This window comes from Terrapene carolina, unplaced genomic scaffold (assembly GCF_002925995.2).
Source record: "Terrapene carolina triunguis isolate 2854851 unplaced genomic scaffold, T_m_triunguis-2.0 Scaffold211, whole genome shotgun sequence".
NCBI lineage: Eukaryota > Metazoa > Chordata > Testudines > Emydidae > Terrapene > Terrapene triunguis.
In genome coordinates this window covers 31,510,992-31,534,641 of record NW_020664562.1, presented here as the reverse complement: position 1 = coordinate 31,534,641, position 23,650 = coordinate 31,510,992, and the positions used below count along the sequence as shown (strand labels likewise).

The following is a 23,650-nucleotide window of genomic DNA, read 5'->3' as shown; positions in this document are numbered from 1 at the left end:
CAGTCCCCAAAGTTAAGAGGAGCTGACACCTGGCAGACGTATTTATAGCAGTCCTCCCCCCGCACACCCCAGAAATCCTCTTTACTATCATGTCCTGTCTTCCTCATCAGTTCCCAACTGCTTCCTGTTTGGGAAGAGGTGGCAGCAGGGGAAAGTCATATTGGAGAGGAGGCTAGGAATGAATTGGCAGTGTTCAAAGTGACTTCTGGGAAGGCTACAGGTTAAAAAAATAAGAGCTAACAAGTTTTCAGTGTGAAGGGAGAGGTTTAGAAAAAGGAAACACTGAAGTATAGCACTTTAGTAGTGAAGGGACAGTTGTGTTCTTCGTGTTAGTGGTACAGTACAGTTTAACCTATTTTTGTTTCTCTTTTCCTTAAAGGCTTCTTGCAGAAGGGAGAATTTTTTTCCCCCATTTTGGGGTAGGGACTGCTGTAGCAAATCTCTTAAGAGGAAAAAGAAAATCCCCACCAGTTTTCTAAAAAAAGCAGGGTGGGCTTTTATTTTTTAAATAGAAAACGTTAGATGGTCAAAAGAAGCACAGGAAGCTTGGGAATAGTCAAGAAGAGTTTGGAGAGGCTTCAGTTAAGCTCCACCCAGAAAGGGGAAGGGCCACACCCAGTAAATTGTGTCCCCCCCCTTACCCAGTCAAGAAATGACAAGTGCTTAAAGGGTTGTTGTAACCCCTGTTTTTCTATTTTGTCTATTACTTTCTTACGCGGCTCAAAGAAATTGTAGTGCACCACAGATGGCTATGTTGAGCTAGGCTAGCAGGCTGATGTATAGGATTTTACTAGTATACCACAATCCTGAACAACACACTCTAATTATTGAGGGGAAACAGCAGAGCAACTGGGTTATTATGTTAGCTCATTTATGCAAAGCTTTTTTTGGGGGGCGGGGGGGGGGAGAAAGCCACTATGTTCTTCTCATAGTTTGTCATCTTCTTTCTAGGGCTCCCTTCCAGAAAGTTTGACTTACATACACAAGAGCTAGTGTAATGATTAAATATTATTTATATGGGGCATAGTGCCCCATATAACCTTGTGCTAGGTGCTGTACAAGGTATCTTGAAACTGACACTTGTAGGAATACCCACCCACTCAGCTACTATCTAGAAATAGTTCTCAAGGTGAAATCCTGTGGAGATAAGGCAGAGATAGTTTGTTGTTTGACATAGCTAGTTGAGGTAAATCCCAGGTGTTTGTAGGATTGTATACAGGTAACAACTAGTGCCCTATCTCTACTAGAAGTTTTCATTAAAATAATTAACTCAGGATAGGTATCGCACCGTAAAGACTTTTTAAATTTTTTTTGCAGTGAAGACAACCTAGCATTTAAGTGTGTTTATAGTAGGGAGCCTGGGTTTTTAATTAATTTAGCATGTTTTAAAGCATTATTGCTTCAACTAAAGGTTCATAATGGTAAAGCTATCTAGTGAATATCTCACCCCTAAATCCCAGTCTAGACCAGCCTTCAGATGCTGTTGTGCTTATGGGGTTTTAACTGCTACAGCATTCTGGGTGGGTCATGCTGCCCCCAGAAACAAGCATAATGTGAACCCTTCAACTAAGCTAGCCTTTTTACTGTTTATTGGTACAGTCTTCTGTCAGTATTATGATTAAAAGTGCTAAACTTTATTACTTTACTGAATTTGTTATTCTTTAAACTGAAAAGGATGATGAAGTAGATGTGAAGCCTGCCAAGAAATCTGAGGCTCCATTTACTCATAAAGTAAACATGAAGGCTAGATTTGAGCAAATGGCAAAGGCAAGGGAAGAAGAGGAACAAAGAAGAATTGAGGAACAAAAATTACTACGTATGCAGTTTGAACAGAAGGAAATTGATGCTGCACTACAGAAGGTATGGAGGATTAAAAATGCCCTCTCCAGAAATGTTCAAGAGCCAAGAATTTTCTATTAATTTAATATTAATGAAATGCATGTTTTAAGAGCTGGTTTGTTTCCAGTTAGTAGCAACATTACTAGAATCACAATAGTCTTGATACTGCAAAAAACAGTTGAAATGAAATATCCAGTAAAATTGCTTTTGGAATTTACTGATAATTCCTGTTTGAAGGAATTAATCACAGTTAACTCAAAACAAATTAACTTGATAAAAAAATTAAGCACAGTTAATCTGTTTTAATTGCACTGTTAAATAATAGGATACCAATTTACATTTATTATAAATATTTTGGATGTTTTTCTACATTTTCAAATATATTTATTTCAATTACAACACAATAAAAATATTTGCACTGTAAAAAAGAAAATAGTATTTTTCAATTAACCTCATACAAGTACTGTAGTGCAATCTCTATCATGGAAGTGCAACTTACAAATATAGAATTTTTTTAATACATAGCTGCACTCAGTCCTACTTGTTCAGCCAATCGCTAAGACAAACAAGTTTGTTTACATTTACGGGAGATAATGTTGCCCACTACTTATTTACATCACTTGAAAGTGAGAACAGGCATTCGGTATGGCACTGTTGTAGCCAGCGCTGCAAGGTATTTGTGCCAGAAATGCTAAACCAGGGGTTCTCAAACTGGGGGTCAGAACCCCTCAGGGGGTCACAAGGTTATTACATGAGGGGGTCGCAAGCTGTCAGCCTCCACCCCAAACCCCGCTTTGCCTCCAGCATTTATAATGGTGTTAAATATATATAAAAAAGTGTTTTTAATGTATAAGAGGGGGTCACACTCAAGAGGCTTGCTGTGTGAAAGGGGTCATCAGTACAAAAGTCTGAGAACCCTTGTGCTAAACTTTCATGCCTCTTCATGCTTTAACTTGATTTTTTTTTTTTACAGTCTAAGTATTTGTAATAAATATAAAGTGAGCACTGTCTACTTTGTATTGTGTTGTAATTGAAATCAATATAACGTAGAAAAACATCCAAAAATATTTATAATTTAAATTGGTATTCTATTATTATTTAACAGTGCAATTAAAACTATGACTAACGGCAATTAATTTTTTTTAATAGTTTAACACCTCTAATACATACATAATGCTGTAGAGAAAGTGGACATGTTTTCCTTTAAACATTTGGCCAGTTCTCAAATAAGAAGGAAGCAACATACATTCTTATATTATTCCACCTCTGCACCCCACCACATTAAGCTCTGTCTTCCCCAACTTTCCCATTATGCCTTTCTTGTTCAGTATCCAGATTGTGGTATTGATGCATAATCCGTTATTATCCAGTATGCTTGCGTTGGGAGAGTTGCCATCTCCTTTCCCTAAAATTTTAGTTTTTTCTAACTTTCATATGGCCAAAGATTTACGAGGCATTGCAAACTGTTCATGTTATAACAGTGTTTGAAATTCTCTAAATCAATTTATTTTTAACACAGAAAAGGGAAGAGGAGGAAGAGGAAGAGGGAAGTATTATAAATGGTTCTACTTATGAAGATGAAGAGAACCAAGCTCGGTCAGGAGCTCCATGGTTCAAAAAACCCTTAAAGAATGTATCAGTTGTAGACAGCGAGCCAGTAAGATTTACTGTTAAAATTACGGGAGAGCCAAAACCTGAAGTCACATGGTGGTTTGAAGGGGAAATGTTGCAGGACTCTGAGGACTATCAGTACATTGAAAGAGGAGAAACTTACTGCCTTTACTTACCAGAAACTTTCCCAGAAGATGAAGGAGAATATATGTGTAAGGCGGTCAACAGCAGAGGCACAGCAGCTAGCACCTGTATTCTCACCATTGAAAGTAAGAGTTAATGTTTTATCTTGTTTTGTTTGAGTGCCTAATTACTTTACACACCTTTCCTGTTACAAAGTCTATTCCATTTTTCTTGACTCTCCTTTTCTTTTCTAGCTGATGACTACTAATGCTCTACTTTTGCTGGAAACCTCCCCTCAACTTTCTTACTGCATCCATCTCTTTTTCTGTGGTGGGGCCAATAAAAGGAACTAGAAAGTGTCATTCCTATATCAGATAGGGATATCCTTTGTACTGCATGAGTGTTCAAGTTCTGTTACAATGTGAAATTTGGTATCAAAGGCACATTACACTAAAACAAGGACTGGTATGAAAAAGCCCAACTATAGAAAAAAAATGAATTGTATTTGTGTTCCTACCTTTGAAGACGAATTATTCTGTAGTATAACAGTTAAATACATAATCTGGAAGTTCAAGAGGTAGGAATACATTCTGCATGAACACTAAGTTTATAGCTGCTTTATTTTGTCTCAGACTTAACAGGCAAAAGTGAATGTTTCTGGAATAAAAGTCATGTACTATTTTTAAACAATAAAAGGTTATGTAATGGTTTAAGCTTTTTGTTTAATAAAACATTTTCCTTTCAAATCAGCTTTAATACTTATATTCAACGTAGTAATGGGATGTGTAATTAGCCTATAACCACCAATAGTGTGAATTCATCACTAAAGTTTTGATAACTCTATTAGACTACCAAGACTTGCATATGAAGGTTGTGTTTTCCCCCACTACTTTACCAGTTACCCATGTTAAAATAGCACTTGGCATATAAAAACAAAATTAGTAGAAAGTACATCTGGGGATATATTGGGGTTTGCACAGCAGCTACTTTCTCCACTTTCATCCTCACCTGGTTGCAATTTTTGTTACTGCATCTTAGTGTATGTTTGGTTTTGTAGTGAAAAGACAACTAAGCATTAATTCTCTTATGGGAAATCCACAAAGACAAATGGATGTACATGTCAGTGTCTCAAAACATCTTAAAATGGATTTCTGTTCAGATTAGTCTGTCCAACTTTCATAGGACTTTTTTTTAAAAATACAAAGTACACATACTTCAACTTTTTCTGAGGTTCAGCATTTGTATTCCTCAACATAATACAATAAGCTAGAGGCTGTACCCAAATGAATTCTTATGCAATCCTTTTGGAAGAAAATAAAACAATGATTGTTTGAGGTTTTATTTTAAGTTATATATTCTGGTTGTTGGTTCCATTTGTGTTTGTATTAGCTGCATATTTTTGAAGCTCTTTTTCTGGTTCTCAATCAACAATTACAATTAGATATATCCTGACAGAATTATTTTGCTGATCAGTTGCGTGACAGTCTTCTGAATATTACAATTAGAAGATAAATTGTCAAATACATCTTGCTTCATTTCATGTAGGTAGTGTTTCTTCACAAAATTATTAAACAATCGGTTTGTAAGCACCTACAGGATAATAGGGTGATAAGTAATACCCAACACGGATTTGTCAAGAACACATCATGCCAAACCAACCTACTTCCTTCTCTGACAGGGTTTCTGGCCCAGTGGATAAAGGGAGAAGCAGTAAATGTGACGTTTTAATTTCAATAAGGCTTTTGACAGTCCGCCATGACATTCTCATAACCAAACTAGGGAAATGTGGACTAAATGAAATTACTATAAAATGGATACACAACTGGTTGAAAGATAACTATCTCTGAGCATAATCAATGGTTTGCTGTCAAATTAGATGAACATATCTGCTGGGAGCCAGCAGGGGGTATGTCTTGGGTCTGATACTATTCAATATTTTCATTAATGACTTGGATAATGGAGCAGAGAGTGCACTTATAAAAAGCCAGGTGCAAAGTACTATATGTGGAAATAAAAATACGAAGTGGCAAATGACTGGGCTAGACAGTTGTATTCAATTTCTGACCCACTGTAGCCTCCATATCCTTTTTAGCAGTACAAGTCAACGTGATGCAGTTTCGAAAAAGGCAAATATTCTGAGGTGTTTTAACTGGAGTGTTTGTATGTAAGACACCTTTTCCCACTCTTCTCAGCACTAGTGAGGCCTCACATGGAACAGTGTCCCCAGTTTTGGGCGTCATGCTTATTCAAGAGGAGAGCAACAAGGTTTAAAAAACATGATGAGGAAAGATTTAAAAAATGGGTATGTTTAGTTTTGAGAAAAGACAGTGATTAGCTGTTCTCCTTGTCACTGAAGTATGGACAAGCTTAATCTGCTGCAAGGGTGATATCAGGAAAAAAATTCTAACTATAAGGATAATTAAGTTCTGGAGTAAATTATCAAGGGAGGGTTTGGAATCTCCATTACTAGAAGTTTAAGAACAGGTTAAACCAACACCTGTCAGCAACGGTCTAGGTATACTTGGTCTGACCCTACTATAGGAGGTGACAAGGACTAGATGACCTCTCCAGGTCCCTTCCAGCCCTACATTTCAATGTTTCTTGCATGAATTTATATAATACTGTGAAAATAATCACAAATGTATGTATTTTCCATCTGAAGCCAACATGCGAAAGTCAATATAAAGCCAGGAGGAAAGAAGGGAAAAAAGACAAACATTATTTTGTACTATCCATCATTTTACATTTATTGAGAAAACCATAAAACCATACAAAAATGTTATACAGTTAATGTGTACCCATATTACATACAATGTCAATAATGCAAGCTCAAAACCACATTTTGTAAAGCATTCAATTTACCTCAAGTCCAAGCTGCATCTCCCTAAGACACTTCCCATCACAGTAGCCTTATAAAGCCAATCTTCTTTTTACACACGGGTAGTTTCTGTAGAGAACACTTTTCTCAGGACGAAAATGCATCTCACATGCATAAGAGAAATATGTGCATATACATGAGAGTTTTATAGGGTATTACTAGGGAAGAGGGAACCCTGTCAACTGTATGCTTACTGGACGGCCCAAATTTTGCCAATTTACAACATGCAAAGGAAACATAGAAAAGCTATTTCATGAGGGGGGAAAATAGTTTCTAGCATCCAATAAAACTGTTATGGAAGATGAAATATTTCACGTAAGATAAGCTGTGCAGTGAATAATAATACAACCTGCCTGGACACCAAAATACACTATGATACTTCCAAATGAAGATTATCCTTCCAGCTGATGTATTTCATGGCATGTCATACAGTATAAAGACTGAAGAAAGTCATCTGTAAATGCTTTTACTATATTAAACATTACACTTCCCCTACTTCCCTTTTAAAACTGCAGTACTCAACTTCCTATTTCATTTGCGGGGTTCTATCAAATCAAGATACATTTATTTAATGTCCCATTTTGGAAAGTTCAGTTACTTTTCTACCAAATCACAAAAACAATCTTCGCTCAGAAATAATTAAATTACTAGAATCTTATCTTCTGTCCTCTAAAAGAAATAGTTTGGAGACTGATTTAAATAATAACACTACACTTAACATAAAATATGCCTATAAGTCCAGCAATAAGTGAGCTGAAAATCAATATGCCACAAACACTAAACTGAAGCCATTATGACTTTCACACCCCATCATCAATCCAAATAACTGGCCTGTCTTTTCTATTTCCTCCCACTTTCTAAATTTACTCAATTTAAGATTTTAATTATTAAAATATTCATGTAACGGTGAAATAAAAAGCAGCATGTTTAAGGAAGTGAAATTGAAATCCCACCCCAGACAATAAATTCTTAGGATTTAAAACCCACGGGGGGTACATACCTAGTTCTCTTGTGAAAAATAAATGAGAGTTACATATCAAACTACAAGTAAACAAAAATGAAGTGGCTTGAGGGAATTAAGTGCAACTATTAATTTCAGAAGGTAAATATATCTAAGCTTGACTGCTTAGAAGAATATAAATTAAAATATATAGTTTAATATTAGCCACATAATTTTTAAAACTAAACAGATTATTGAACATTTATGGTCAAGCAAATAGCACTTTAAAGAATGACAAGTGATCAGACAAAAAAATTATACCCTACACCATTATGTATGGGATACATTTCAAATCTGTTGTTTTGCCAATTTTACCTTCTACATGGACCCCTTCTATGGTCCGTGCTCATCGGCTCACCAATGGCATACACTCAAAGGATTCCTCTTTATTGGTAGTAACTATCTCAGGACCTGATTTTATGAGCTATGATTTGGTGCTTGCAGCATCTTCAGCACTGTGTGTGAAAATGAAGGCAGTATTTTTGAATATTTTTCTTTGATATAGATATAAGCAGGACTTTTGAAAAAGGATCAGCACATTTTATATATTGAATAAACAAAAACTGATGAGATGCTGCTTTAACTAAAAAACTGTACCAGACCATTGAATAAAACAAACATTTTAAACTGGCAAAAGTATACAGCAATTCAGTTAAAGTATCAAAGAACAGAAAATACTGATTGCTATATAGATAATGAAAAGATTATTTGCCATACAGTTAACATTTCACTTGTGCACATGCTTTCTAGTAAGACATACTATTCTGCAAAACTTGTGTCAATTTTCCTACTATATCAGATGGATAAGCAAACTAGTTTATCTAAAAATTTCACTAATATTATGTTGTATAACTTCTTTAAAAAGTCAAGAGAAACACACAGTATTCTATTTAGCTTTTAGGGGTGGGGTGGGAATAATGACCTGCCAGTTATAAAAACATTTGTGAAGGCTGTTGAAGTTTCTAACCAAGTATTTCCTGCATCTTGGGGGAGGGGGAAAAGTTTTGTTTTCCTTTGTTAAATTGTTACAATTCAGCTATTTGAGGAAAAAGTAACAAAAAATGACTTATTCAGATTAAGTTTAATTATTGCAGCAATCCACTCATCTTTTCTAAAAAATAAAGATACATATTTACCCAGAAATGTGAACGGTTGTTTAAACAACTGAGAGACTTTCCACTGAAATGGAACCATGAGTAACAGAATGCATTTGGGGAAATCAGCAGATTGCTTTTGAATACACAACCACAAAAATCTCACAGGGACAACATTAATGTACTGAAATATGTATTTATATACTTCCTTAGGTTGTGCTTACCTGTTGCTTTTTGCAGCAGAACCTAAGGTGGAAGGTCTGGGAAGGCACTGTGAAGTATAAATAATTGCACTGTTTGCAATTAATAAAGATTTTATACCTTAAAATGAATCAAAATCAACAGCCTCCATTTTGTGAATGATAAAGAATCCAGTGAATTTAATTTTGTTCAGTTTAATTAGTAATAAATGCACCATTCTACTATAAGGTCATCTACAAAAGTATCATGCAAAATATCTTAACTATTAAACTTCATATCCTACACTAAAGATTGCAGTATCTTCCTAGCTGTTTGTTTCAAACTACTACTAAAATTCCTAATCTAAAAAGGGGTACGGTAGTTCCCTCCAGGTTCTACAAAACACAATAAAATACATTGCTAATTATCTGAATAATAAAACTACTTCAAATTTCAAGCCTTAAGTTTTACTTCTCTATGCAGCCACCTTAAAAAAAGTATTCTCAAAGCAACAAATGGTGCTCCAAAAAGATATGGCTAATACAGGCTTATAAAATGGTTTAACATATACCTGCATCACTACATGTCTGCAAACTAACTTAAGACAAAACAACTGTCTGTCTGTCAAGCAGTTCCAATCACTTTCATATTAACAAGATATGCATATTTTCATAGACTAAATAATACAACCTTTGTCTCAGGAGCCCTAGTGAAAAATGTTGTATTACTTAGATAACACAAGATTTTCTTTAGCTATTGCTGAACATTTCAAGAATACTTACCCATAAAGCTCACATATATATATGCACGCCTATGTTTCTGAATTAAGAAGCAGTTATGATTTCCTAAGATATTAGCACTGTATTCCAACATAATATTCACACAAGTATGGCATTTGCATTATGTGGAACATTGACAAACGATACTGTTGCAGCTCATCAATTTGTCATTCTGATGTACTTACAGTGCAATGCTCCTTGAAGGAACAATCAAGGATGATACACAGCACAGTCCTCCTCACCCCTATAGAGCTAGTTCTATACTGGCTGGATCAAACCTGCACTTCAACAGACAATGGCAAGACAGACTGTATTGCATGTAGTCTAATATATGCAAAGAGCCAATAAATATGCAAACAGCAAACAATGAATTTCAACAGAATATCAGATTTTCAGTACGAGCAGTAATGTAACAAAAAAAGTATATCAAATAATTTGATTCAACAACTGGTCTTGAGCATTTACACAACAGAACTTATCTGTACTGAAAGAAGTTCTCTGTCAACCACTCCCCCACCCCAAACAAAATATAAAGTTTCAATGTCAGATGAAATTCTGGTAACCACATTCACCTTTCTACACTGATTTTTGAAATGAACTACTGCAAACTGAATGCTTAGAACATTATAAAAGTAAAAACCTTTTATAACTAATCTGAAAAATGTTTAAAATAGTTATGCTGAAACAGTATCAAATTAAAAACAGAAAGGTTAACTTATAGCAGCTGTACAGGTCTGAAACAGTGGTCATGTATAAAAAGGGAAATTTCACTGTTAATGCAATGGAAGTATGCCAAAAGATCACCTTTTTAAACACATGCAGTTTTTAATCAAATAGAAAGAAAATAAAGGTATCAAGATTACTGGTGCTAGACAGCAAAATACAATAAATGAAAGAGATCCTCCATCTACAACTATTCTGCAAAGGGGAAAAACATGCCAATGACAGGTTTTTAAACTCATTCTAAGATTTCATGGGGAAAAAAAAGTCTCATTTGGGTACATATACCTTAATTCAGCATTGCTAATAAGTCCTAGAATTCTTTAAATACCCACATATCCAACTTACCGACACAGGAGGTTTCATATTATTTATTGTAAAGCACAAAACAGGCATTTTAAAAGTGAAAGTATACATTGAAAAAGTACATTTATATCACAAAGCATTGACCACATAATAATTGCAAATACATTTGCTGGAATGTGTACATCTACACTAATATACTAAAAACAAACCAATTTTCATTTCTACACAGAAATATTACCTCCTATCAGTAGTGATAGATATTTTGTACATTTTCAAAAACACTATTTTTAAACCAAACAAAATTAAGATCTTCATCAAGGCGTCTGCATCCATACATTTAACAAAGGTTTTTTCCCCCACACAATGAAGCAAATACTGTATTGTCCACTTCTTATTATTGGCCCTGTGCAGAAGAGATACATAAGAGATACACAAAAAGTTAAAGAAAATCCTTTAAATTGAGCTAACTCAGGAGTGAATCCTTTAAGAAAGAAAAATTGGTTAATGTAAATGGTGGTGGCTTCTTGCATGGTTTTCTAAACCCTGGGGGGAGAAAAATTTTTAATCAAAAGCACTGAACGTTCTGAAGAGATAGAGAACTGAAGTTACCAGATAAAAGTCATTTACTAATTATTCTGAGTTATTTTGCTAGAAAAAAAGGATGCACACTCCAACGGTAACAAAACAGGAGACATGCAAAAAAAAAAATTTATAAACAAAATAATTCATAAAACTTTATACCTGTGGTGCTGGAGGATGCTGTGGCATTCCCTGTGGACTTGTCTGGGCATAATATGCTGCTTGCTGTCTGTAGTATTCAGCCCATGCTGCACTATAATCAGGCTGACCTGGTGGGGCCCCAGCTGGAGCTGGAACTGCTTGACCTAAAATAAATTAGGACTACATAACTTTGTTGCTGTAACAAAGACAAAGAAGCTCAAAATAATCTCATTTCTAGCAAACATTACCTTGCTTCTTGTAATATTCCTCCCAAGCCTTTGAATAATCTTGTGGCTGCCCTTGTTGACCTGAAAAACCCCCCACATTTTAATGTAAAAACTCCCGTGTACACCAAAATTATACATATATACAAAGACAGAGGTATTCTGCCTCGCAGTTGATTTCAGGTCCAAATAAAAAAATTAAAGATAGCATACATGTAAATATCAAGTAATTTACACAATGCTATTCTTCCTGTTGATATTAGAGAGCCACTTTTAACTCTGGGACACTACCATTTCAAATATGCTTAAATATCAACAATACCGATTTTCCTACTTCCATGTGACTGAATTTGAGCACATCCTTTATAGAAAGCAGCGTGCAGGAGTCAGGAAGTTTGCACATGAACACTCACATTTTGTCATTTAGACCTTGTATGTTAATACTTTTAAAAGCAAAAAATAAAAAGGATTCCTGCTGAAACGTGTTCCAGAGCACAAGGGGGGGGGGGGGGGGCGCGGCAACAAAACAAAAAAACCACTCTCTTTTCCAAAAAAAGAACAGGAGTACTTGTGCCACCTTAGAGACTAAAATTTATTAGAGCATAAGCTTCCGTGGGCTACAGCCCACTTCTTTGGATGCACTTCCGAAGAAGTGGGCTGTAGCCCACGAAAGCTTATGCTCTAATAAATTTGTTAGTCTCTAAGGTGCCACAAGTACTCCTGTTCTTTTTGCGGATACAGACTAACACGGCTGCTACTCTGAAGCCTCTCTTTTCCAAGCATGCCCACTTGGATTTACTTGAATTTAATAACTGACAGTATTTTCAGTTAAAATGCAGGTCAACAAGGGAGAGGAATTAAGTAGTCAGATTACAAAAAGTGATCTTGTTGCACAGGCTGCATTTACTAACACACCAGCTATTAATTCATTAAATTTCAAGTTAATTGATTTGCTATCCGAGCAAATACAAATAAATCTCAAGATCTGTTTAACACTATTAGAGCTAAGCACTTCCATCAAAGACCACATATTTTTATTAATATATTCCACAAAAGACGACAAACCCCAAGATCCTCCTCCTTCCCCCTCACCTCCAAATTTCAAGCTCTGTAATTTATTCTCAACACACACAATAATTGGCGGATTATAATTAAGAACTATTGCCTCATTCAACAGTGCTCAAAGTTGTAAGCAGAAGGCAATAAAGTACATGGAATACGCCAACAGGCAACAGTTATTACTTAAAAAAAAACAAAAAAAACATTACTACTATTTGAAAGGAAGGTCAAGGATGCCCCTAACCTCTTCCTCCCTCCAAGCCCTCAGAATTTAGAAACCCCTAACTCCTCCTATTATTACCACCACCTTTTTGCATGACAATTGGGCATCCCAGCTGACATTCAAGAGCTACAACACTTCAAAGGTGCTTTTGCCAGCTGCCATTATAATGGAAACACATGACTACTGACAAAATACTAGCACACATTCAGGCCTTGGCTACACTGGCGCTGTACAGCGCTGCAACTTGCTGCACTCAGGGGTGTGAAAACGTGCCCCCCCCCCCCCCAGCGCAGCGAGTGCAGTGCTGTAAAGCGCCAGTGTAATCAGCGCCTGTAGTGCTGCAAGCTACTCCCCTCGGAGAGGTGGAGTACTTACAGCGCTGCGAGACAGCTCTCGCAGCGCTGGCGGCGCGACTACACTCGCGCTTCACAGCGCTGCCGCGGCAGTGCTGTGAATTGCCAAGTGTAGCCAAAGCCTCAGGTAGAGTTTGAGATGCTCAAGATGGCTGGTTGAGATAGCCAAGGACACAGATTAACTGACGTGTCTTGATCTTCCAAAGACAAGTCTTTATGGAATATTAGTATATATGCATACTGATACATTAAGATATGTCCTAAATTTTATAATCTTGGCTAACGAGGTGTGTAAGGTTCCTAGATTTTTTTTATTTGGGGGGGGGGGGGGGGAGAGAGAGAGAGAGAGAGAGAGAATAGAAAACTGCAAAAATAAAAAAGAAAACACTTCAGTTCCTGCAACTCAAACTGATCCCTGTTCACTGTGGTCATACAAAGACTTTAAACAAACCTGGATCTTCTGAGGAAACAAATCAGCTAGAAACAGTAAAATAAGAAGGAACAAAGGATTTACAAGTACACCAGAGTGAAAGACATCCCTTCTACTTTTCTTTTGTTTATTCAAATCCTCTTTTAAAAATGTAATGTGCGTAGGCCCCATGCAAAGGTTTCCAGTTCCTACATTTTGTAAATATGAGGTAGCCTGTTCTATTGCATGCAATAAACTTGTTTAAAAAAAAAAAAGTTATATCCCAACCCACTCTCCAACTCTTCCCTTTACATCTCCAGAAGCCCAGTCTTCTATTCCTAAACATGGCTCACTAAGACTCCTTACAGCTCCCTAGCGAACCCTTTCCATCCCCATATCTTGACCTCCCGACACAACCTCTCTCTTATTAATAGCTCCCAGACGGAGGAATTCACACCTCCCTAGCACAGCACTGGAGCAAAATCAGCCAGTGTTCAGTTTACAATCACTTGGATATTAAAAGTTTTCCTAAGGGTTAGTGATTTTTGTCACTGTCATATTACTGAGGTACACAGCCAGCACAGTTGATACCACTTAATCCTAGAAGAAAATTTTAAATTCTACTTTCTCTTGATCAAACTGTGTAGATAAATGGTAAAGCATCTCTTCTGTTCCTGATGAAGAAAACTTAAGTTATGACCCAAATGGAAATTTAGGAGCTGAAGTCATGTAGTTTGTCACGTGACATTTGCATTTACCCTCCTCCAACAGTGTGGTCAAAAGGTCTCCAATATCAATAGATCCTATTGAAGTCACCAGAAGTAAATTTTCTTTCACATACCCACTTTCAATTATAGCTAGAGATTTTGTGTTAGACATGAATCAAAGAAAAAAGAAAGTTAAATAAAGTATGGTGCTGAAATGTGCAGTAATGTGTATTGGTACCATAGAAAGGTTTCCAATTTCTGCATTTTATAAATACGAGATAGAGCTGGCTGTTGTGTATAACCACCTTTTACAAGTTATATCCCAAAGTACTTTCCAACTTCTTCCCTTCACATCTCCAGAAGCCCAACTGGAAAAGGAAGGTTTTGAAGATTCTTTCTGTATTTAACCATCTGTTTTTATGGAGTGCAAAAACTCACACCAAAGCCAGTATCGAATTTATTATCTGCTGACTTACTTTGTGGAAGAGGTCTAGAAAGGATCTGGGTTAGACTACTTTTCTTGCAAATTCCAGAGACAGCTCAAGCTTACTCCATGGAATTACTCCTGAGGAAATTCTGTGCCACTACACAATGCGGAATTTTGCAGAAATTAATGGTAGGAGGGCAGAATTTCCATTTTCCCCCCATAGAAATAGGCTGTAGAGATGTTGGTCACCAGTAGGAGCCACTGGACCCGGCAGAGCCCAGTTCACAAATAGAAAACATGGCCGGGGGGAGGGAGAGGGAGGAACTGGAGGGTTTCCCATGGCTCTAGGAAGGCATGGTCTGTCAGTGTCGGGGGGGTAGACGTGCACCTGCAGCTGGCCTTGGGGAAGGGTGGGGTATGGGGTGTGAGTGTGTCTGGGCCAGGGAGGGCCCCACACCTGGGCTCTGGGGGGAGGAGAGGAGAAGACTATGACAAAGAAGCAGGAACTGGGTTGTCGTAGGGGTTCTTTAACTCTCTACTCCTGGGGGAAAATTTGTTTGCAGAATTTAATTTTTTGGCGCAGAATTTCCCCAGGAATAATGGAATTCTGGGGCTTCACCACATCCCTTCACTCAGGATGAGTCCTTCCAAAGCTGTACTGAAACACTAAACTCTAATTAGCATACTGAAACTTTTTACCAGTAATGCTTTATTAGATCATATTAACTATATACACACACATGCACCTTGAAGAGGCCACTGCAGAAGCACATGAAAGACTTATCAAAGAAGCCAGACTAAGAGAGGAGGCAAAGTCCCAGAAAAGCAGTTAATTTTTTTATTCTTAACAATTACCTCTCTACCAGTTAAACTCTAGGCTGTAGTGGGCAATAAGGAAGGAGAGGAATTCCTTCCTTAAGTATTAGTATGGTACTTGGGGACCTCTGAACAATGCTTCTGAACAGGAATTAAGGTCAAGCATTTTATAAACATGTTAATGGGTAACCAATTGGCACATTTTCTGATTCTTCTGTGGTGGCTGATGCTTCATCATCTGCCAAGATGTTACTGCAGAGCATGCTGAATGGGCACTCAGACTGCTTATCTTTGAACCTCACTAATGCAGAGTTTGACTATGAAAATCTAGACATTTTCAGGCCCAGGTACGTAAGGTAAAGGAAAACAATGATTACATCCTGAACTAGAAGATTCTACAATGATAAAATCTAAGAGTGCGTCTCATACCCAGAATGTGCAATGCTCTTTAGAGTGTTGAAGCTTTGAGTAAAACTAAAGAATGAACTCTCCTGATGTATGGAAAGAAGTCCCTTTATAATTACTGATTCTGGGAATTATTCTGGAATAGTGACTGTGTGTGCAAAAAGTAAAGCTTGTGCCTTCTAAGAGCAGAGACACTTCTTGCTGACATGATTGCAACCCGGAATCATGATTATGTAAAGAAAATATATGGAATTTACATCTTGGGTCTCAGTGAATATGTTATGAAGACTGCAGCTCCACAGGAAGAGAAGACAGGTCTGACTGCTGGTTTGGATAGATGTACTACCCTATGGAATCCTGATCTATCTGCTTAATATTTCGATGATCTGTGCTTATAACACTATTTAATGCTGAGACAAAAACAAACAGGTGGGAGATTTCAGACCAAAGAAATCCAGAACTACAGTTTCTGATTTCCTAGGATCTCTCTCCAAGCATTAGGAAGAATTCTGTCCAAATTTGTGTGTAGGCAGAGAAGATGAAAGGCTAGAAGAGTTTTACTTCAGATGAACATCCCATCCTATTTAGGACTTGATGATCAGTGACCAAGCTGTCAGTTTCAGGTAGTCAAGTTTGAGATTCTGCAGCAGGCTCTGCAACAGAGCATCTTAATTGGTGAGAAATTGAAATTAAGAGCATTAGGATAATCCCAGTAGGTCCAATCTGTGTTAACAATGATTATGCCTTCATCTTTTTAATTGCTTCTCTTTACAGTGGAAGGGAGGGGGCCTTGGAAGCACACAAAAACCATTTAGGCCCTCTGTGAGCAAGAACATATCCCCAGTTAACCTTGGTCTGGTTTCCCTTAACTCTCCATTCCAACTGGATGGAAATATACCTATATGGGGGCAGATTGGCTCTTTGGATATTTGCTGGAATACTTCTTCATTCAACCTATTCTGGGTTGTGTAGCTGATGAAAACTTAGTCCATTTTTGTTTTCAGTGTCCTTTTATTTTGATCATCTTGATTGAAATAGGAGAATTCACACTTAAGCATTTAGATTGAGATTCTTTGCACCCACTCATTGATTTATATATGTAATGATCATTGTGTTGCCTGACTGCCAGAACAGCCAACCTGATTTCTCATCCCTAGGAAGCTGGTTCTATGGAAAAGGCTGGCCTCTTGACTGAAGGGAAGGTTCTATCATCACATGGACTTCCTGTTTCTACCAGCAGAGGGACAATCACATTTCCCTCTGCATCTTGTTTGAATGGTTCTGGAACTCCTGAAACTCACATGCAGTCTTGCATTTATTCATGTGACCAAAAGACCTAGGAGCTGCAGGTAAGGATGGACTGGTGTTTCTCCACAACGTAATACTTGGATCAGGGGTCGGCAACCTCTCAGAAGTGGTGTGCCAAATCTTCATTTATTCACTCTAAAATAAGGTTCCGCATGCCAGTAATACTTTTTAATGGTTTTAGAAGGTCTCTTTCTATAAGTCTATAATATATAACTAAACTATTGTTGTAAGTAAAGTAAATAAGGTTTTTAAAGTGTTTAAGAAGCTTCATTTAAAATTAAATTAAAATGCAGAGCCCCCCGGACCGGTGGCCAGGACCAGGGCAGTGTGAGTGCCGCTGAAAATCAGCTCGCGTGCCGCCTTTGGCATGTGTGCCATAGGTTGCCTATCCCTGCCTTAGATCAGTGCCTGAATCTAGTCAAGCTTTTCTTATGTCAGGAACATACTGGCCCTCCTTGTATTTATCAACTGCTAAGCAACTATGTTGTCTAACAAGGGGTATATATGAGTTTCTACAGTCCAGAGTCTTGCTATCACCACTATTATTTTCAACAAAACTCTGGAGGCAGAGGATAGACCAAACTGCAATACTCTGCACTGGCAGCACCAGTTTGGTAGGTGAAATTGATGAACTGCTGATGGCAGTTAAGATATTGCCAGGGTCCAGCAATATCAGGTCATATGCAGGAGGTTCTGCTGCTATACTGGAAGAATGTCCTGTATTTTAATCTTCAGCTACCTGTTCAGTTTCTTGAGGTCTAGGATGATCTGGACTGCACCTGATCTATTGCTTAATATGAAAATAGAGTAGACCATGGGGTATCTTTGGTCTTAAAAGGACAAGCTCTATTGCCCCAACTTGCAATAAATGTGTTATTCAGGATGGATTGATGTTTGTTACTCTTCAAGGTTTGAAACAGAAAGAAGGAAGAATGTGGAGGAGACAATTCCAAAGTATTCTTGCTATGCTCTCTAGTACCCACTGTCCGAGTCACGAGTCTGAAGAGCGTGGTATCTTTCCTCCTAGCCCTGGGCAGAGGCAGACTCGCTTACAGCCACATTAATGGTTTGGACTGAAAGGAGGGAAAGTACACATTTCCTAATCTGCCTTTCTCCCTGGTATTTCATGCCCAGTCTTTATTCTTGAAATAAGATGGTATCATCTTTGATGTTCGTAGGAAAAAAAAGAACTTCTGCCATTGTATATGTGCTTGTAGTCCATTTTGACTATGCTGGAGTGGGTAGCAAGTAATTTGGTTTGTCCAAACTGTCACTTACCAGCTTTTCAAGCTTCTCCTCAAACAGGGTTCCACTTGAGAATTTTGAGATGGTGAATTTGCATAGTGTAATTATCTGCAGTCCTGTGTTTAAGATGGAGTTGGTGGGTGTTTGGCCATGGAGTCTGCTGCCATGGCCCTTGCTGCTAACCTCATGAAAATCATGGACCCATCACTATGAATACAATAGCTAAGAATAACTTTCTTCATAACCAACTTAAAACTTATCGTGGTTCTGGGAGCGGTGGCAAGCATTTGCTCTCGTGAAACATGTAATTACCAGAGTAGCTCCTAGTACTACTGATGAAGCTTCCCAGTCTCTATGAAAGGTGGCTTCTATCTTCCTGCCAGGAATTACTAGATGGGTTACAAGGGATAGTACAACTGCAACTATCGAGGAGGGAGTATTTGGGGTTTTGAAAGCTTACAGAGCATAATGTCTTGCTGACAATCTCTTCCCCATGTCAGAAATCTCCCATTCCTCCTTTACAACCTCTTTGAAGAAAGAGAAGGGGAACTGCAAATTCTAACTTAATACTGAATAATATTTGCCCTTGGATCTAAATTGTTCATCCTCCATTTTGGATGGATCTCGATGGGGAAAATCACCTTCCTTCCCCTTTACCTTGAACAGGTCTGTGGAGAAATGACCTCTCCTGGTTCTCTGTCTCAGGCTTATGAAGATTTAAAGTCAAGAGTACTCCTTTCATGAGATTAACTACAGCTGGAGATGGAGGGGAAAGATAAGGATCTGGAATGCTTCCCAACTATTGAATTGCATTTGTCCTGCCCTTTTGGTATTTTTTGCCTTACCTTTTGAAAGGTGAATTTTTTCCCCCATCTGAGAACTGGTCCCTTTTTCAGGACTTGCCCATGCTCTGAGCCCTGCACCCTTCATCATCTGATATGCACTTGGAAAGGAAATGAAGGGAAAGGTCCCTGAAGGAGCCTCGATCCTTCTTCGGAGGGAAACCAAGTCAGAACAAATACCAGATTTCTTGGCAGGACTGCAATTATCCCTTTAAGAATGTGAAGAGACTCTAGAGCTTGTTGCCTTAGGCGTGGACTGGACCAATGGGGAGGGAGTTATTGTGAAGAATCCATGAACAGCAAGGATTGACCCGACTGCAGATTCACAGGCATTAAACAGGATCTGAATAGGACTGACTCACCCTTGAAAAGAAGTCTGAGCTGTTAAGGGAAAGAATGGAAAAGCCCAACAAACCTTAAGAATCTGAACGGAGTTTTGGCAGAGTGTTTTTAGGCTGGGAGAATTGTGACAGAACTCCCCCTCCTGAGATGGAAGACCTCTTAAACATTTCATCTGCTCCATTTGGTCACGACTATCATGCTCAGGAAAAGAAGAAATAGAGGTAAAGGAGCCTGATGGATGGTTTAATTTGGAGAACGATGCCCCTAAAAACTGCCCCTGGATGAAGGCTGAAAAGAAGAGAAATACTGCTCACTGCTATTCCAGTCTGCTTTTTTAAACACAAGTGTGGTAATGGAAAAAGTGAGAAATCAAAGCTGCTATTATTTGCATGGCCAGAGGCAGAAATTCTGGAGTATGCCTAAGGATGAGGCTTAGACCCATGAACGAGATTATGTGCAAAATGGGAGAAGATGTCATGCCCCAGAAAAGTAAATTAGCACCTACTAGCAGGTCTGACACATCAGTGCCAAATATTCCTTCCTTATTCAAGGAAGGAGAAATAAAGAAATGACTGACAACTAAACAGCAAAGTGAAACACATATCCCTTCAAAGAATCACAAGTTTCACTTTTATTTTTTTAAAAAGCTAGTCAAAGGGTATGTCTACACTTACCGGAGGGTCCGGCGGCAGGCAATCGATGTTCTGGGATCGATCCCGGAAGTGCTCGCCGTCGACGCCAGTACTCCAGCTCGGCGAGCGGAGTACGCGGCATCGACGGGGGAGCCTTCCTGTCGCGTCTGGACCTGCGGTAAGTTCGGACTAAGGTACTTCGAATTCAGCTACGTTATTAACGTAGCTGAATTTGCGTACCTTAGTCCGAAGTGGGGGGTAGTGTAGACCAGGCCAAAGCTAAGAACAAGCACTATCTTTATGATTTAGTTTATAGCACTTAGCTGTTGAACACCTAATAACAGATTTAAAAAATAGGACATGCCATATAAAACCTATAGAAATGGCATTCATTTGTAGCAAGCTTTATTATAAAAAGCTAGAGCAAACAAAAGACAATAATAAAAATAAAAAGACGTAAGTGGTCACCTAAGAGCAAATGTTAAATCGATGAACTTCCAAACCAGGAAGATATACAACAGCTTTATAAAACACACCTCGAATTTCCAGATTCCCAAAGGCAACATAAAAGAAAGAATGAACTCCAAATACTGGAGGATTTTTAAAAATATGTATTTACGTTGAAAAAGATTAAAAAATAATGCTACTTTTCCACTCGACAATTAAATACGGGATATTTCATACATTACACAATGTAGTTTCTTGGAAATCATGTTTGCTTGGTTAAAACCAAAAACACTTCTACATCTGTTCCTCAACGCCAGTTAGGGAGTAAAAGAATTTAAGAAGAAATATACACTTTCCCTCCCCAAATGTGGAACACTGCCCATTGCTGATCGCTAGCACAATGAAAAGATATCTTAAATCTTATTTTAATTACAGTCAGATTTCCTGGCACAATGTGCTCAATTACTACAATAGAAGAACCTAAGCCAATTGACTGTGGCATTAAACAGTTATATTTTTATTGCTAAAACTCTGCCAAATCAAATGTGAACACCATTTTCCCCTTACAAAGATCTACTTTGTTAACAAACCAAAAATGAATAACATACCCATTTTTTTGTAGTACTCTTCCCAAGCTTTGGTGTAATCAACCTGCCCTGCTGGTGCTGGATTTGGTTGTTCTCCTGATTTACAGAAAGTAAAAATAAAATAATGCATGAATTAAGTTCTATATTTAAACAAAATTTTTGTATACTAACATTTCCAGGCATCCAGCTATCAATTAATTTGAAACAAAAAATGGCTTAAATATTTACATATAATTTACTTATGAATGCAATTAATCTGCTACAACACACTATAAAAATAAGCTTATTTACTAGCCAACGCTAAAATAACAAAACTGTACACAATAATTCTTATTAATATCAAATATCTATATCAAATAACTAATATCAAAACTTAATACTTTAAATTTCTCAAGAATGCAAGAAATCTATAACACTCACACGCTGTGCAAATGCCACTTGCAGTCTAAAATATTTTAGACCAGGTGAACACACGAAGTTGTACAGATATAAATCATGGTGTGATTTTATACTGATTTAGTTAAACTGGTATGACTTTGTGCTTGGACTCTCATATTGGTTTAAACCCGACATATCAATTGAGTCTGCACCTGTAAATTTAAAATCTACTTGCTATACAAAATCAGACATAAAAATACAGAAGTGTCACAGCACACTATTATGGAAAAAGTGCTTACTTTCTCATTTTATCTGTATGAAATTTTAGTTTGCACTGACTTCACTAATGCTTTTTATGTAGCCAGTTGTAAAACTAGGCAAAAATATCTAGATGAGTTGATGTATCCCCCAGAAGACCTCTGCGTACGCGTACCCCTGGTTGAGAACCTCTATTTTAAACATTATTCCTAACACTCATGAACCTGAAGCAAAGCTGCAAGTTTATAGCTTTGGCACTAGAAGTAAGGATTTTTGAACACAATAGGCTAATATGCAATAAAGTAGCCCTTGTATGGGAGAACCCAACCAACAGTAACAGGATAAAAGTCTAGGTGGGCTACTATTTTCCTTCAGTACTGAGCAGTTTTAACTTGTAACAGATTGATCTGTGTACCTTGTCCATTAGTTTGGGTTGTAGGTGGTCCACCAGGAGGGGCTGCAGGTGGCGGCTGTGCTTGCTGCTGATAGTAGTGAGCATAATAAGCTGCCCACGCTGCTGAATTGGGATCTGTTCCTGGTTTACCTAAGAAATAAACCGTCACTTATATATATTGTGTAAGCAGGCGGCTTTGTAAAAAAAAAAAATCTTACAGATCAAGTCTTTTTCTGGCATTCCTAATTTTTTCTCTGAGAAATCTTAATAAAATACTTAATTTTTAACATAGCTATATGTATATTGTAAATTCATTTTAACCCATTAAGATCAACTGAATTTGGTTATATTAAACACAAATACATTAAAAATGGAGGTTATGAAGAAAATTTCTGAGCTAAGGTTACCACATTAACCAAGTCAGCTTCACTGTCATGTTTTCTTATTACAGCACACAATCTGTCATGGGGGGAAAGGGGGTTTAGTATAGTAAATTACATATGTGCTGCAAAGTGTACTTTTGTACAATATTGCTGACTTATGGGTGTTTTAGCAGCCCAATTATAAAATTTACATTGTTAGAGGTGTGGTCCAGGAATTCAAAGATTTTTTCATTTTATTTTTATTTTAAAATGTCCATAGCTCTGTAACACGGACATTTTTTGTTTTGATCAACTAACGTAAATCAGAATTTCAACAAAAGTTTTCCCAATGTAATCTCACACTAACAGCATCATTTTGGGGTAAGTATGGATATAGTGAGATGGTTTTAGCAATGGAGTTTCATTCTTTTAAATAAGTTTTGGCATAGTTTTGCAATTAACCTGTTTTCCCTGTTAAAAATTAACGACAGTGTTAATCGTTTGGAATATGCAACAAGTGTCCCAAGATCCAGAATGCCCATCCTTTCATAACTATGAATATCAGGCAATTTTACAGTTTTATCTGTTAAAAGGTGTAAACTATGTAACCACTGTTACACCTTCTACATATCTGATCATCTCTTTCCCTTCCATGCATTATTTTTAATTATAGCTAGAGTCTCAAATGTCTTTGCTTCCAATCTCCTTGGTTCTCCCATTTATCCACATTCACCTTTTAGGAACAATTCACTCTTTCTGCTGAACAACATGAAGATAATTACACCACCAGTTTGCAAAAAGAGGTTTTCAGGCACATCAGGGACTGGAAAACTTCATGTGGCTCAGCAGAAAATGTGATGTGTGTTCTTGAAGCTTATGGACACCTGTATATGAACATGGATGGCTGATCAACAGAGTTGGAGGCAAAAAAAAAAAAAAAAAAAAAAAAATACTACTGGGATTCTCAAGACAGAATTAAGCA

The 23,650-nt window shown here is 37.5% G+C and overlaps 2 protein-coding genes and 1 long non-coding RNA gene across 18 annotated transcripts in view; 1 reads left to right on the top strand and 2 right to left on the bottom strand.

The window, feature by feature from the left end:
* LOC112109820 (nexilin) overlaps nt 1-4,319 on the top strand; it is a 43,922-nt gene extending 39,603 nt beyond the window's left edge. For 10 of the 12 annotated variants that reach the window (XM_024204475.3, XM_024204478.2, XM_024204477.3 and 7 more), the window contains 3 exons: nt 1,675-1,860; nt 3,359-3,719; nt 3,828-4,319. In XM_024204475.3, coding sequence (XP_024060243.1) covers nt 1,675-1,860; nt 3,359-3,719; nt 3,828-3,841 — 561 coding nt within the window. In that variant the 3' untranslated portion in view covers nt 3,842-4,319. Of the gene's footprint in view, nt 1-1,674; nt 1,861-3,358; nt 3,731-3,827 lie in introns of those variants that run through there. The other 2 variants (XM_024204474.3, XM_024204484.3) reach the window with 1 other exon arrangement.
* A 1,975-nt stretch (nt 4,320-6,294) lies between these two features.
* On the bottom strand, nt 6,295-10,764 carry LOC112109819. Its single transcript, XR_002908350.3, has 2 exons — nt 9,690-10,764; nt 6,295-8,816 (listed from the first exon to the last, which is right to left on the bottom strand). It is a non-coding gene; the product is annotated as an uncharacterized LOC112109819 (long non-coding RNA).
* Nucleotides 10,765-10,884: 120 nt separating this feature from the next.
* LOC113407391 (far upstream element-binding protein 1) overlaps nt 10,885-23,650 on the bottom strand; it is a 34,302-nt gene continuing 21,536 nt past the window's right edge. For 3 of the 5 annotated variants that reach the window (XM_026655829.2, XM_026655832.2, XM_026655834.2), the window contains 5 exons: nt 22,328-22,456; nt 21,298-21,372; nt 11,499-11,558; nt 11,272-11,414; nt 10,885-10,933 (listed from right to left, as the gene is read on the bottom strand). In XM_026655829.2, the coding sequence (XP_026511614.1) occupies nt 10,925-10,933; nt 11,272-11,414; nt 11,499-11,558; nt 21,298-21,372; nt 22,328-22,456 (416 nt within the window). In that variant the 3' untranslated portion in view covers nt 10,885-10,924. The remainder of the gene's footprint in view (nt 10,934-11,271; nt 11,415-11,498; nt 11,559-21,297; nt 21,373-22,327; nt 22,457-23,650) is intronic. The other 2 variants (XM_026655830.2, XM_026655833.2) reach the window with 1 other exon arrangement.